The sequence below is a fragment of the Rhagoletis pomonella genome, unplaced genomic scaffold (assembly GCF_013731165.1).
Source record: "Rhagoletis pomonella isolate Grant_MI unplaced genomic scaffold, Rhpom_1.0 Rhpom_scaffold_00004, whole genome shotgun sequence".
Taxonomy (NCBI): Eukaryota; Metazoa; Arthropoda; class Insecta; order Diptera; family Tephritidae; genus Rhagoletis; species Rhagoletis pomonella.
Window position 1 is genome coordinate 25,347,809 of NW_023458558.1, and position 17,020 is coordinate 25,364,828.

The following is a 17,020-nucleotide window of genomic DNA, read 5'->3' on the forward strand; positions in this document are numbered from 1 at the left end:
TCCTAATCAATGCTTTCTCGTTGACAGCGGGTCTCAAGTCGTTGAACGTGTACAAGAGACTTGATTTCCTGTATGTTTGTACATAGATGCATATGCGTTATGTGTAAATATTAATATTTTAAAGGCGTGCATACATACATATGTATGTATATATACAAATATGTGAGTCCTTTCGCTTACATTATCTTTCGCCTTGAGACAATGCCTAAGCTAGAAATTTGCTTAACATTTTGGTTGCAATCGCCCCTGCCATCCCACTCAGCGTCGCCAATACTGGTCAGCACACTGAATGTCAATATCTAATGATATCAATCAATATTAATATTGCAGGCGATGCATGCTAATGCATTTTCATACACTCACAGTTTTCATGTACATACACTGTATGCACGTATCTAAATGTGTACATGTTTACATGTTTTTAGATACATAGATTGCGCTCCTAAACACTTCAATTACCACTATTTGCGCAAATTAATTTGCAATCAATTTTATGTGTTTCAATAATCAAATGTTGACATGCTAATTCGATTTACATGCCTCGATTTTTATTTAGAAAATAAAAAAATTTTGTTATTTTCTCACTTCAGCGAATTGACAATTCTACTCTATTGAGAGTTCGCATCTAAAGTCTTTTGTTTATTTTTAGAGCGCTTACTACGTAAAAGTAAAATGATAATATAAATCGAATAAAATTGATTAACATTTATGTACCTTCGATTATTGCTAACCGCAAAAAAAAAACAATCTTACTGCTACGCAGATCTGTTACTCACGGAGAAACCATAGCTTGATATACTTAAGTTGTTGTCGAAAATTTGTAATTTTTGTATTTACCTTGGAATATTTTATTATTTCAGCTACGCATGGGTTTCTCCTACTTGTGTAAACTAAACGGTATATATGTAGTACGTGTGCAAGTCAGGCTAAAAACGCATTCATTGACGCAAACAGCAGGTCGTTTCTCTTTTGTACCAACTGATGCCAATTGGAAAAGCAAAGTTTTTCTCTATCAGGGTTTTGCATCCTTCTTCCTCTGTTTTGATTAGATCAAATTGCACTTAACAACTGGTACGTGTATTCTATTCCGTTGGCTCATAGCATTTTTTTTGGTTTTCAGGAAATACACACTACTGCTGTAATACTAATTTTTTCGTCATATGAAGAGTTTTGAACTTCGTTCCCATACATGGGTGTGAACTTTTCTTCGTGAAACACGGCTAACCTACATAGAAATCCAAATGGGTAGGCAAGTGGTCCCTCTATTTTCGGTTATTTTCGCAGTAGGAGTCAGCTCGACCTTGAAATCATTTGTTGTTCTCGCTGCAATTGGCTGTGGCATGGCTTTATAATCTGCATAATTCTCCACATAGGAGAGACGCACTCTTCGCCATGCAAACTGCTTCGTAAGAAATGGAGAGTTGGAATGCCATTATTAATTTATATATGTATGTAAATCCGAGTAACGAGGTGTAGCTTATTTAAGCAGAATTGAGCATAGAATGTAAAATTTCTCAACTATCCGTTGTGTGTCCGGGGGTATTGATACGGAAGCTGCGTTTTGCAACAGCACTAATATGATTTCTTTGCCCATCCTATCGCTAAGGGGGTTTTCCAACATTTTAGGTGGCCAAAACTATTTATGTGCTTTTAGCGTGAATATATATATTTTTTAAATTTTCCCTATATATTATGTTTAATCGACTTATGGCCGCCTAGATAGTTCAAAAGCCTTATGTGCATCGCGTCAAAAGGGCTATGTTTTTTACCTTCTAAATACTAGCCGCTCTTCTGTCCCATTGTTCTTCTATTTCGTCGGCTGTGATGCGGATTGTGGCTATTATGACGTGCATAAATAACAAGTAAAGTAAATAGTGAAGATTAAGTATGCTTTAATGGGAAATCATTGGTTTCGCATTTTATTGCAACAGTCCTTTTTAACATGCTTAAATTAAAAAACGTTTACAAAATATCAAATTCCAACAGTTTCACATTGGTTTCTATAAACAAATAAAAACACCAATAGTCTAAAATATTATTGAATACCTTTCTAGAGATGTATTTACATTTTGTATTGAAATCTATACACCGAGGCATTCAAAGAACAACAATATTATTGTTTTTTTTTTTATATATAAGAAAGAATGAAAAAATAACGTACCATCTAAGTAATTCACCGCCACTTCCGATTTTCAATAGTAAGTGACGCCATCAGTTAGTTGCCCAAAATTAGCGGTCGATTCAATGAAACCGAAACAAACACAATAAACTCGCACTTCCTTTGCCATTTGCGATAGTCAATTGACATTCATAAGCTTAAAAATATATTAATCTATGTAAATGTAAATAGATAGCATATGTATGTACAAAACAAATGATATTTTCTGGCATCGCTTCAAAGTAACCAAAGTAAATTTTATATAGCTCTAGCTCTGCTCTGCACCTACATACATACACACATAGTACATACTTATAAACTATTTGAGTTCTATTCTTAGCTGGCTAAGTAAAACAGTGGCTAACAGGTTCCAACGCAACAATTCTTGGTAACCGTTGAGTAAATTAGTAGGTTCTCCAAGTTGCGGCGGTGAAATATGTCTGAGCTGTTAGCTGACCTTAAGCACCAGAAGTGCGTATGCTACGATTTACATTCTCTTTAATTGATTAGGCTTTTTTATATTTTATATGTTTCCCTCAAAGTTCCGTAAATAAATAATTTATAAATAATAAATAAAAACTAACTTTAATCTAAGTTAAAATACTCAAACCATTAATGTTTTAAACATTTAAGTGTGTGTAAGTTAACTGACCCTAGGCTAGCTATGCATACATATTATTTTAATCAGCATATACGTACAATAGTTTCAGTTTTATCTTTGTTTACAATGAATTGCTTCATTTACATCTTTTCGCGTTGCTAACCGAACTATAGTCAATCGATTTTAAAGAGGTTCGCAAGTGCGACCTTATTTGCGTTCTTTTCGAATATGTATGAGACAAGGTTCATTGCCATTTAATCGCCAAAATATAAAGGAGTGGTAACGGTTAAGACGTTTTAAAATGTACTGCAAAATGCAAAATCGAGTGTCTTTTTGGTATAATTGGAAAGCTTAAACTCCAGCTAAGAAAATTTTTCACCTAATAATCTTGTGATAAAAAAACACCTTAAGCCACAAACCAAACATAATTTGTACCAAGTGGGGTTGTGCCGGATAGAGTTATTGCCGGATAACCGGATTACGGATACCATGTGACAAATTGGTAGACTGATGCCCTTAATAAATGTCACAATATTGTTACATTATGTTTATTGTTTAGCGACATACTTATCTGCTTTTTCGAGCTGAAATCCAAGTTATCAAATAATCCTGTATGAAAGAGATAACTTTTCCGTCTGCAATTCTTATTTATCGATTATTTTTTGGTAAATAGAGGCGAAATGTCTAAGGCAAAAGATGAACAACAATGAACGCTGCGCTTAGTAAAACGCATGGTTTATGCATTTTTATAAAAAAAAAATGTGATTTGTTTAGGGGGGTGTTTGAAAAATTAAATTCATAAGTGGGTGTCAGACGAAAGAAGTTTAAGAAGTTTTTTTTTAATCTGCCTTATTCTGAGTTTCGTTGGAAAAAAAATTCACCCGAAAATTTGTCAACCGCCCATAGTAAAACCATGGAAACCAATAGTGAAAAAAGAACCGGTTCGGGGAAAATGAAACTCATGACAAGGCTGAATATGTATTTGAAGAGGTTGCCACCTGTTTGAAAAGTCGAATTAAAATAAATTATATACAAGCTTCAACATTGGTCAAAGGAAAGCGTTTTAAGAAAGCTGTAGGTGAAAAGTATGAAACTAACTAAATGAAAGTGAAACATTTTTAAGAGAGGTAAAATTGAAAAAATTCCCCAATTTTTTACGATACAATTGGAAAAACAGTTTTGGAAATTTTTCGAAAGTAACGCAAAAATAATGCGTTTGTTAAATACAACTTTATTTAATAAAATAAAAATCGACGAGCTCAGTAAATTGTTTATTAAAAACAGAAATTATATCTAGTTTTGTGCATAAAGCCTTAGAACATGGCATTTTTATAAATCTAACTAAAGTCTAATTTCCACTATGTCAAACTGAAAGGCATTTATCATCAAATGAGTAAAAAACACGCCGTAAAACTGTACTAAATAACGGTTTAACGATTAATTAATATCAGGATCGTGAACAGGTGCTGCTAAACCGGTTATTTGTTCGTTTTTAGCCCATAATATAATAAACGGTAAAGGTATGGATACTGGAGATAGAGTTGTGCAAAAAATATGTCTCCATACTTAATAAGTTACGTTACGTTAGAAATTTTCGTTAAACTGGGGAACCCTTGTATTTACAATGTACCTACTCACTCATATAGCAACCTGCTGCTGCATGCCAATAAGTTGTGCAGCAGCGCAGGCGCAGTCTTTTGCATGCTATCTATAAGAACAGAAAACATCAAGTGATTAAAAGTCAATGCGAAAAAAGTCGATCCCCTTGACTTCGATCTTGTGAATTTTTGCCTACTCAAGCAGCAATTTTTTTTTATTTTTTTTCTCTCTTAATTTTCAGGTTAACGCTTTACCACTTGCAACCAAACAAGTTGTTACTTCTGATTCTAGCCGCAAGCATTTATTGCACTGTAATTTTCAAATAGTTGATGTTTTACTATGTTTGTATGCATGAGGGAATGCATGTATGTGTGCATGAATCAGTGTTCGGAGCCCTGAAACTTATTTCGGATGTAAATCACTCGGAAAATAGGAGTGAAAACAACATTTCCGTAGTAGATTAACATTTATAATTTAAGCAGAAAATTTCTCTAGAGGTGTTCTCTTTGAAATTTTTTGTAAACTTTAAAAAAAATGTACGAAATAGTAAATCAGCATTTCATAAAGTAGAACATAAATTTCAGACATTTTGTGATAAGTTATCTTGCCAGTATTAGGCCGTGGACCTTTTCTAATTAAATTCTCTTTCTAATATTTATATTTAGTGGGTTTCATGTTTGAATACTTTTTACAACAGCACTGTAATGCAGGAAAGCAAAGCGTAGTATAGGAGTAGACTTTTAAATTAATCAAAAACCGCAGTATATATAAACACTGCGTTCAGAGTGAGGTCCGAACACTGGCATACCTCGCACGTGTTAATACATACATACATATTTAAGTGTGACATTGCACGAGGTGAGGTTCTTTGCTAAATTCACCAATTATTTGCCACACAAGGTAAAATTTCTGTCGAACAACCAACCATCCAACAGCTGTTAAGTGTCATCCAATAGATGTGTAATATTGGCTGAATGCCAAGCTCAAGCTGTTTCACTATTACAGAAATGGCAATTGGCGTCAAAATTACAAAAAAATGGCCGCGTCAGCGCTTGAGAACAGTAATTGTTTGCATTGTGTGTGTGTGTGTGTGTGTGTGTGTGTGTGTGAGTGCGTGCAATTTTGTGGTGACGTTAACCAAAATTTGGCATTGAACTCGCGTATCGAGTAGTGCAAGTGTTTATTATGATTTTTGCATGTATGTAATGTGTGTATGTATGAATGCATGCGAAGTTGCATATAATTGGCGGTTAATGTTCTTTTGAATTTTTATTCTTCTAAATATTTTTATAAGATGAGAACTTTTCTTGTGGTGAGTCGCGATGGTTTTTGCGTGAAACCGCCCGCGAAAAATTATGAAAAATCAATGCGAATTCTTAGCCACTTAATTACTTAGAAATTCTTAATAAAAAGTTTGCTGTTGTTGTAAAAGTTTGTTGAATTTTTCTAATTTTTCTACATAGTTTGAAATTTGGACTTATATAGATGTTTTTTAGATAACGAACTGTATTTCTTAAAAAAAATAATACACACTAAGCAAACAAAAAAAAAATTCCAAAACTGGTCAAAATGCCGTGTCCCAATTATTTTTCACATGAGAAAAAGTCAACAAAGTGTTCTCAAAATTTTAAATTTTTCACCTTTAATCAATCCCAAATAACTTGAAGTGACCACAAAATACCGTTGAATTTTACATTACACCGTGGTCACTAATTTTTTTCCTTACAAAGAATGTTTCACAATTTTTTTTTTTTTTTTTGTATGCAGGAAATCGCACAACACCATCCACAAAAAAAAAATTGCCAAAAATCAGTGATATCTTTCAGCCACTTCAAACTTGCGCTTTATTTTTCTGGAATCGAAAGGATGTATAGCCAAAAAAATCTTCTAGAAACTCCGTAAAAAGTGTGAAATTTTGATGAAACTTTTTTTGTATTCTTGTGCAATGTTTGAAACTTTGATAAATTAATCCGCCTTATCATGAGTTTCATTTTCCCTGAACCGGTTCACTTTTAACTTTTGCTTTCCATGTATTTCCTATGGGCGAAATCCAAATTTTCGGGTGAGTTTAGAGTTTTTCTGAAAATATGATAAGAAAGTTGTAATTTTATTGAATTTTCCTGAGTTTTGCACTAGGTCTAGAGATTTTATTTGTATATATTTTGTTGTATGAATTATATTTGTATAAAAAAATTAGCGGGAAGAAATTAGAATAAAAAACTTTGCATACATTAGGAAAAATTCTCTGTGCCAATACTTTTTCCCCGGCGCTATATGTACGTTAGGTCGATGCTACTACAGTAGAAGATAGCACATATAAATTTCGATCCCTATAGGACACAATTAAGGCATGTCGCACTGTGGGCAAAGGTGAGATTACTCTATGAAGACAACTTAACCGATTCCAATCGGGACGAAAATTTATATGTGATATCCTCGACTTTAGTAGTATCGCTTTTGGGTATTAAATGAAAAAAAAAAAATTATTTTTTTAGTCCATCTGGCCTTTAACCCCCTTGCGACACGCCTTAACCGACTCCAATCGGGACCAAAATGTATATGTGATATCCCTGACTATAGTAGCATCGACTTTGGGTATTAGATGAAAAAGAAAATTATTTTAATTTTTTTAGTCTCCGTAGAGGAATCTGTGCGACACGCCTTATTCGTCTCAAATCGGTAAATCTGTACCAAAATTTATATGTGATATCTTTGACCCTAGTATTACCGATTGACGAGACTGAAAAAAAAACTTTCATTTGATTTACGGACCGCCCTAATATGCATATAATAAAATATATCAAACCGTATGGAAATATTTTCCATTTAAATTTTTATGTTTTTTTGACATTAGATGTATTCAGCTAAAATTTGGTTGTCACTTCTATGTACATACATACCTTGCTGAATATAAATATCATTCTCTAGTCTTCGATTTTTTAGTACCTTTAAGCTCTTACTGTTGAGGCCGCGCGGGAAATATTTACTGGACAACATTCAATAGTAAATATCCTCTCTCTCTCTCTTAATTAATAAGAGACTTAAATTGTATATTTTAAAAATGGCGCAAAAATAGCTAAATATATTCGAAATTATAATAAAACCGCATAAGCATCAACTAATTAACATTAATTTTACATAAATAATTTGGTCGAGCCTCAAGTGAAATACATATGTACATACATACTTTCAGTGCATAACTAAAGATTCACTTGTATCTACATACATAAAAATCGGTAAAAACCACTAACCAATAAAATCTTACACGAAATTCTAATCAAATCTGCATAAATACTCGTCTGTAAGAATCTTATTTAGCACACTTGCTGCCTGTCAAACAAACACTTACTCAATTCTATAAATCGAATTCAATATTCTAAGCACAAATTTTTGAATGCTTAATGTATATTTTTGCTATTTACTATGGATTTGACTATTTTGGCTGCTAAACTTACCAGTATGTACTCATACACATGCATGCACATGGCTGTATATACATATGTACATGCATTTGTATGTATGTATGTTTGTAAGCTAGAAAAAACGCTTAGCACGGATCAAATTAAACATTTGCCATCAGAATTGTGAACGCGCTCGTATGGAGCAGTACTCGCAGCTCAGACGCTCTACGAAATTCGAAATACATACTGGTATTCCGCGAGTGCTTACATACATACATACATATGTATGTTTAAAAATATTTATAATACTTGAGAATCTTTTTGCAATACATACATACATACAAATTCATAAGTTTCGTTACATTTGAATTTTGCACGCGTTGCATTTCCATCAATGAAGAATGTGGGGAAAAAGAACAGTATTAAATATTTAATTCATCAAAAAATTTTGCTTGTTAATTTTATGTATTTCATTGTGTGTTTGTTTATTTTTTCATTCGTAGAACGAAAGACTTGCATACATAGAAACAACAGCGAAAATGGCGACCTATATAAAAATTTTCAATGAGCGCATTTCCGGTCTCTCAAAAGGCGTTGGTGAGTAGAAAATTTTCCTAAAAAAAAAAAATCGAGTTGTGTGGCAAAAGTGAAGTGTTGAACTAGAAATCAAAGAAGCAGCTGATTATGGACGATTATACGAAATACTTTGTGTTTAAATTCGAATTTCATATTTTTTTTTCTATAATTTTGTAAATTCGTAAAAGCTCTTGCAGCAGGAAAGCAAATTAAGTGAAAAATGATTTTAATTTTTTGAATTTTATATGGAAATTGACAGCAAATAAAAAAAAAAAACATTTTCCATTTAAACTGCTGGTGATATCGGCTGTTAAAGTGTAAAAATATATTAAATTAAAATGCTACAAGCTATCCCATCCAACTTGGGTTAATTTCAGAAAAATAAACGGAATTTTTTTTTAAGAAAAAAAAAATATGAATGTGTGCGTACATAAAAGATGAATCAAGAAAATGTGAGACAGAGAGAAAAAAACGTTTTATGTACTTGTACGAAAGATAATTCTCATATACGTATTGCTAGGTCCAGTTTTTAAAAATTTCACAGGAGAGAATAAAAACCTTTAAAACTAGTTTTCTTCGAGCACTTGTTTTGTTCAAATTTTAATACAAGTTTTCGCGTACTCCAAACAATTCCAAACGAATTGAGTTCCACTATGTTGATGAAATGTCACATATTCTGTGACTATTTTGAACTTAGCAAATTGGCATTTCAGAGAAACGGTTAGAAACAAAATAGGATGGTCGGTCTTTAAGAAAATATAGCATTTTTAATTGTTTTTGCTTCTTGCATCAAAATATGTTTTTTTTTAGAAAAAGCAACTTTTCACCTTTGTTGGCGGACGTAAGTTTTTAATATTTTGTTTTTAAGTTTAAGTCGAAACTATGTTTTAGTTTTTTTTTTTTTAAGTTAACGATAATAGATTACTTTAATATTTTTGAAAACACACACTTCGTTTTTATTTCTAAAACTCTTTTTTCAACACTTTTTATTTTTTTTTATTGGGGTCACTCGGGACCCCATGCTTGTGTGATTTTCACTATGCGCCTAATTAAGGGTCAAACCTATTTCATTCTTTTTTTTTTAAAACTTTGAGATTTAAGTGAGCAAATGTCCTGACATTTTGAGGCTTTCTTATATATTTTTTTTATAAATATAGGGTGATCCATGTAGTCCTTGGTTTTTTAACTGTAAATGTAAAACAGAAGAGAACTGAATGTCTGAATCTTTATTATCACCCGAAAGAACATTCTCTGACATTTCCCTTTTAACAATAATTTCACTCAAATGTTGACCGCAACTACGCTGTATGTAGTCCAATTTCCATTTACTCTTTTCAGCACGCGAGTAATGTTAAAGTTTTGAGTCATAGCTAGCTTTTCGGTGATGACTTCTCATAAACCCGATAACTTGCTGAAATCAAATGTTGCGAAATTCACGTGCTTAAATTTCAGGCGGTAGCGTTCGTTATTAACCGACTTCCAAAAAAGGAGGAGGTTATCAGTTCGTCGGAATATTTTTTTTTTTTTTATGTATGTTACCGCATAACTTTGCACCATGTCAACCGATTTCAATAATTATTTTTGCAACGGAAAGGTAGTGTCTCAGAGGTGGTCCCATACTAATTTGGTTTACATCCGATCATTGGATCATGAAGTATATAGATATATATATATTTTTTTAAGTCGTTTTTTTTTTGCTAAAAATTACTTGTTTACGGTTATGTTCTGTCTTCGGGCAAAATATGAATGAAATTATTAAAAAAAAAAGTGTCAGAGATTCTTCTTTCGGGAGATAATAAAGATTCAGAGATACAGTTCTCAGTTTTATTTCTTATTAACCGACTTCCAAAAAAGGAGGAGGTTATCAGTTCGTAGGAATATTTTTTTTTGTTTTTTTTTTTTTGGTATATATTTACAGCAGCTAACAGGTCTTTCTGGGTTGATAAAAAAATTTTGTAACCGATAACTAGAGTTAGGTCCAGTTTTTTAATAGGAGTTTTTGATTTTTTGCCTACAAAATATTCGATAACAATCAGAACTGGCTCGTATTCAAAACTTCTCTGATGCCTATAATCATATATGTAATGCTTCTATATTGCTAGTACAATATGATCGCAATGAGTTTTTCATTCGAAATCAAAGAAAGACAACATTCAACAAACAAACACAAATTTGACGGTCTCATGTTTCCTTCACGCTGAAATGTATATCGAGCCCTAGCCGCGAAAATGAAGTAAGACAACTTTTTTCAAAACTTAATTTTGATGCATAAATGCCTCTTAGAGCACCTGCACCAAAAAGTAATTTAAAAAAAATGTATATATTTATACATTATTTTAGCGGTTAGGGCTCGGTAAGACGAATTTCTCCGATGCTCCTCGTTATTTGGAAATCTGAAAAATTGGAAGATAGAAGATATTTTCCTAACAAAGACAAAACTTATTTACACATAAAGAGGTGTGGTATTTTATATGTTGGCCGAATCCAATAAAGCATGTTATTCGATTCCCTTCTATGCTGATTGACGCCAATTGGAAATGCCAACTGATGCCAAGTCCTTCTCTAACTGGTATACATATTTATCCTCTGCCACCACCAACGGCCGCAGCGCTTCTCATAGATCTACACAAATTTAATTTTTTGTTAATTATTCATAAGAGTTGTTTTTAAATGAAAATTTGTTAAACCGCTCCTGAATTTTGAAAAGTAAAATTATCATTTTGAGTACATTCTCTTATCGGATCTCTCTTACTTTTTTCAATATTTCGGCACTCTAATGTTGGGGAATGTACTTTGAATGTACTAGCAATATAGAAGTATTACATATATGCCTATAATTAAAAATTTCCAAGACCGATTCTGGGATAAAAATGATGTGCCTATTCAAGTTAAGCGGGGTACATTGGAGCTATGAAGCATTTCTCAAGGCGAATTTATATAAGGTGGTATTAATAGATCAGCTGATTTTTTGTATGTGTTTCGCCTCACGGCATCTTATGTCAAATTGAAAAATTTTGTTTGAATTTCCACACATACTCTTACAGATTTTGACAGTTTATGCCGCCAAAGCAAAAACAAAGTACATGTAAGTTTTTGTTTTTGTACTCCTGCTATCACCTTATATAAATTCGCCTTGGCATTTCTGAATAATTATAAAAAAATAAAAATAAGTGAAGTAAGTAGGCTTACATTTTAGTTTAAAAAACAAAATAGTTCAAAAAGTCAAACAAGTTTTTGAGTGTATACAAAAGTGTACTGTTCTCAGTTCGATTAAAAGTAATAACTATTTTAGCTGGGGTTCAAGAAATAATGATTAATGCCAGTTACATCCGTCAGGAGGTTGAACTTCACTCACTAGGATATTTGTTTAATGAAAAAATTCTGACACACGCGGGTAATCATACTACCAGTTTGATATATATGTATATGATAAATATTTTTGGCTAAAAGATACAAAAAATAGTAAACCTTTTATCTATAATTTTTATTTTAGCTAATAGAGTAAGACATGCGAACTGTAATTTTATTTTTGCAGATGAAACGGTGGATGGCTGGTTTTTGATGAGTTCGCCTGGGCCTGTCGCCTCAATTGTTGCGCTCTACCTGCTTTTCGTTCTCAAAATAGGACCTGCATATATGCGTGATCGCAAACCGTACGATTTGAAGAAAGTCATGGTTGTCTACAATGCATTCCAAGTTGTTTTCTCTATATGGATGTGTCGCACAGTAAGTACTTGAGATTATTTTGGAGCTAGTGAGAGAAAAAATTGTAAAAGTACTAGCTGCTTTGCAGATTAAACTGCAAGCTTCTGGTGAAAAAGGGCTATAAGGTTTGAGTAGAGCTACATAGATCGGTTGTATTCTAAAACTAATGTAAAAATTAGGCAAAATATGTATGCAGTTAATTTATAATAAAGTAACACATGCAAATTACATGAGTTGATACGGTATTGCAACTTGAAGAAGAAAACTTCATCAAGTACGTTTCGGACTTTCTTGTCAGTTCAGTCAAATTAGACCTCAATCCTCAACATATTTTTCAGGGTACAAAAGTTACTGCAAAACACAAGCTAAAGGTTCACTGATAGATCGCTTAGATATTTCTGGAAGCGGCCCTTTAACCGTAATATTATAGCATTTTCAGTTTAAATTAAACCATTTTAATCTTTTACTAAGCGAAACCCTTTCAAATTAAATTACACCTTTTTCAGATTCAATGAGACTATTCAAGTTAAATGAAATTTTTTTCAAATTAAATGAAACATTGTTGAGTATTAAACATTATTAAATTAAGGCACAGGAAATCGACTTAACCTATTAAGGACCGCTTTCACCATGTCTGGTTAATTCTAACTCCCAGTTAAACATCGTTAACGACACCCACCTTATAACATGTGATCGATAACAGTCGATTTGCTTATCTGAACGATGTACCTCCATTTAGCGTTAACTGGACATGGTTTAAATGGCCAAAAGAGCAAAAAAAAAAAAGTTTGCACCATGTCTGACTAATATTTACTTAACCCCAGATACACATCATTATCGACGACATGCTTATAACAGGGAGTCGATAACGCCGATTAACTGGGAGAAAGGGTTAACCCGACACGATGCAAGCGGCCCTAAGTCATAGTTTATAAAATTAATGAAGCGATAGTTTCTTCAATTATATATGGTAACTATCTTGCGATCAGGAGCTATGTAATTAAGAATGATCGGGCATCCGCACCCTACTTTTATACAAGTTTTAATTTATCTTACAAATAGTACCTCTTTTTGAACTTCCAGCACTCTAAGAACAGTATGATTGATAAGGCTTTGTAATTTTATTTCTGCTGAAATATCTGAAATTAAAATCGCTTCGCTTGGGTAGCACCTCTTCTTCGCAGCTATTATGTAATTTAGTATATGATGGATATAAATTAGAGCAGCGTGCCTTTGCACCAGACTGCATTACAGAGAGAGCCTTTGAAAATCCTCCGTTCACATATATATATATATATATAAAGCTAAAGCTTCATCTGGCGTGTAAGGAATTGTCCTTGAATTTTTCTCGGCCTTTTTCCTTATTTTGGCCTTTGACCTTGAAAAACATTCAGCACACATTGAATGAATGGGGACTTTTGACAATTTATTTGTAATGGTGTTTTTAAGACCTGTGGCTCTGCTTTTTTTGAATTTGTGTAAATCGAAATGTCTATTGGGACTGGTGTAATTGCCCGCTATATTACATTCTCGATATACCAGAAAAAGTAAGACGTCTTTCAAGTGCCGAAAGAACCACCAAAACAAAAGCTTTTGTTAATATATCGACGATTGATTGGGAGATGGACCTATCTCGCCAGCCGGTTCGAAAACGGCCTAGCTCAGAAAATTGCACAAGAATGCCCTATTTCAGAATTTTCTTGAAGAATTCCTTTGCTCAGAATTTAATTGAAGAGCGCCTTACTCGAGCAAATGATACGAGAACTTTCTATCTCGATGTAAATTCAATTTATCGTCAGCTGGGATAGAGCGCTTTACGACGAAATTCTGAGTTAGGACGTTATTTAATTAATTTCTGAGATAAGCTATACTTCAACCAATTTGCTGAGATGGGGCCGGATGCCAAGATATGTCGATCTTCCACTCAGCCGTCGATATGTATTAAAATGTATCGTCATCAGAAATTTAAACTCTGGGTATAGAAGATATTTGTAAATGTACGTGACTTGGTGTACATTTTTTAATGCATTTCTAAATGGCTCTTCCGAATGGTCGGTTTCACACTGCAACATTTCTGCCACCAAAACAACTCTGCTTGTAGGTAAGAGAGGCAGTGCGGTGAGATAAAGTTTCTCTTAAGTTCTTCTAAACTTTAAAGTGGTAGTTCGGCTTTAGCGCACTAACACATGCGCAACTACAAAAATGCTGCTACGTAAATTTCAAGCGCAAAGTTACATTGTTTTGCCTTTTGTTTGGACCCGATTGTTGTCGGATCCATAGTCTCTTCCCTTTTCCAAGAATGGCGCTATACTACTTTGACGACCATACGTCCTCAATTTAGATTGATATGGCAGAAAAAAGTATATAATTCGCGCTTAAAGGCGTAGTCATTATTTAGCGATGTTTTTTTCTTGTGACCTTATAACATTATTGCTGGTTTTGTCAATATTTCAGTAAAATGATATGTTGATTTTCACATACATACATACACACACTAGCATTAGTAAATTACATAATCTTTAAAGAAATTTCTCTTTTTTCTTGTAGTCTATACGGGAAAGTAATGTTGCCGCCTCAATACTCTCAAAGAAATGTGAAATTGTACGCAATCGCGAACAAAACTTGATGCTCTACTCCGGCGCCTGGTATTACTTCTTCTCTAAGATAATTGACTTATTGGATACCACCTTCTTTGTGCTGCGCAAGAAACAAAATCAAGTTTCATTTTTGCATGTCTACCATCACACCATAACAGCACTCTTCTCGTGGGGATATCTTAAGTATGCGCCGGGTGAGTAAACAATTTTTTTTTTGTCTTTCATATAAAAGGTTTCTCTTGCTCAAACATGTCATTCATTGTCTCAATCTCTTTATAGGCGAGCAAGGCGTCATTATTGGCATTCTCAATTCTGGCGTTCACATCGTTATGTATTTCTATTACATGGTTGCTGCTATGGGTCCCCAGTACCAGAAGTATCTTTGGTGGAAGAAATACATGACCTCCATCCAACTCATACAGTTCGTACTAATTTTGGGCTATATGGTTATGGTTGCTGCAAAGGGTTGCAATATGCCGCGTGCGCTCACTTTCTTCTTTGTCGGCAATACGATCATCTTTTTATATTTATTCGGCAATTTCTACAGAAAGACCTACAATACAAGAAAGGCGGCTGCAGCAGCAGCAGCAGCTAATGGACACGCAAACGGTCATGCAAACGGTTATGCCAAGGCTTATGCTAATGGTCATGCGAACGGTTCGATTGCTGGACGCGCCCTGCTCGCGGCTGCCGGTGGCATGGGCTGCAATCCGACGAACTCGCTGCTAGCACATGGTGATCAAATGAAGCGCCTCATTGATGTCAATAATAATCATGTAAAATTGGCGAAGAGCGAATAAGTGCCGATCGCAAGTGGTTGTGGCAATTGATGGCAAAGTACAAGTGTGCAGGGGTAAAAAAGAATATGGGAAGGGTAATATATACACACATTATTGGAAGATGATTACAGGGTGTTGATGAACGAAAGGTCAGCAAAAATGATTTTCGCTTTTAAAAAATCATATCCGCAAGTAACACTTTTCAAGGGAATACAATTTAATCAAAAATGTAGAAGCCGCGATAGTTAAGTTAAAATAGAAAAAAAATAAGTAAATTAATTTAATTCAATTTAATTCAGTTTAATTTAATTATTTTCTTTGCACACTAAAACAGACAAAATGGAAAAAACAATGAATGAACTTTTAATTCCCTAGTACGCACTTACACATTCGAAATTATTAAATAGAAAATCTTCTAACCAAACAAAAAAGACAAAATATATAAAAAAAAAAACGAATTGTTAACGTGGTAGAACTTAAATGAAAACAAAAAAACATATGGCTATGTAAAATTGTGCACAATTTTCACTTTCGCAATCCAATATTGGTTCAAACATTTTTTACAAATTATCTTTATTGCAATAACTATTATTTTGTACAAACAACAAAGAAAAATATGCACCACATATCACAGTATAAAAATACACACATACATACATACTTGCATACTCTAATAGTGTTAAGTAGATATAATTTTTCAATGTATTTTAAACAACTTAAAGCATATTGTGAGAGTCTATTGGGTGGGTTTGTTAGTATTTAGTGTTATTGCAAATTATCAAACTTACTTTACTTGCACCTTACAACATGTGTTAGGGAAGAAAATGTTTGAAGTAAAAAAGAAAAAAACAGACTAACAACTAAAAACTGCACTTAAAATTGAATTGCCGCCTCTTCTGTGATTGTGTTTGTATGCGTGCGTGCGCGTGAATGAGCAAATGTGTAAATCAAAAAAGATGTCCAAAAATGGAGTTGTACATAAAATAAGGAGTTTCCGAAACTACAAAATGAAATCGAAACAAATTTTTTCTTTTTAACAATTTTTTTTTAAACAATTCCATAATTTTTGTGTTTTTCTACATACACATGTGTGTTTGTATTCTAATTAGGGAGCGGCGAATTCATTTACAATATATTTACCTTGTATGTATATTTAATACGTAAGAAGTAAATAAATAAATATTAATTTAAGTATTTCTTAACGAGTTATAAATTTTTATATGTAGCACATTGCTGAATATTTTTATGCTTATATGTAATTTACATACTATTTGCTTTGATAGAAATAAACGAAAATTTTACTACAGAAAATTTATAAATATAATACGTAAATACTCGCAACTTACTGGTTATAAGATTAACTGCAGAAAGCAATATCAGACCGGGTCGTCACTGTCCCACCTATTTACAGAACAATGAGGTGGAATCAAAACTTTCTCTTAAGCTGCCTAGGTTTTGTGAGGCTACGAAAAATATTTACAAAATAAGTTCTTCGTAACAAAAATTTATCATTTTATCTTAAATATTGACACTGTTGTGAAGTTATAATAACGACCAAAAATATTTGATTTCTGTGAGAGAAAATTGGGATTAAGCTTATTTAG

The 17,020-nt window shown here is 33.1% G+C and overlaps 1 protein-coding gene across 4 annotated transcripts in view; it reads left to right on the forward strand.

Moving 5' to 3' along the window:
* Positions 1 to 16,025, forward strand: part of LOC118737323 (elongation of very long chain fatty acids protein 7) — a 44,998-nt gene extending 28,973 nt beyond the window's left edge. For 2 of the 4 annotated variants that reach the window (XM_036467759.1, XM_036467760.1), the window contains exons 2-5: positions 8,263 to 8,356; positions 11,871 to 12,061; positions 14,588 to 14,831; positions 14,917 to 16,025. In XM_036467759.1, the coding sequence (XP_036323652.1) occupies positions 8,263 to 8,356; positions 11,871 to 12,061; positions 14,588 to 14,831; positions 14,917 to 15,437 (1,050 nt within the window). In that variant the 3' untranslated portion in view covers positions 15,438 to 16,025. Of the gene's footprint in view, positions 1 to 7,953; positions 8,044 to 8,262; positions 8,357 to 11,870; positions 12,062 to 14,587; positions 14,832 to 14,916 lie in introns of those variants that run through there. The other 2 variants (XM_036467758.1, XM_036467761.1) reach the window with 2 other exon arrangements.
* The last annotated feature ends 995 nt before the right edge of the window (positions 16,026 to 17,020 follow it).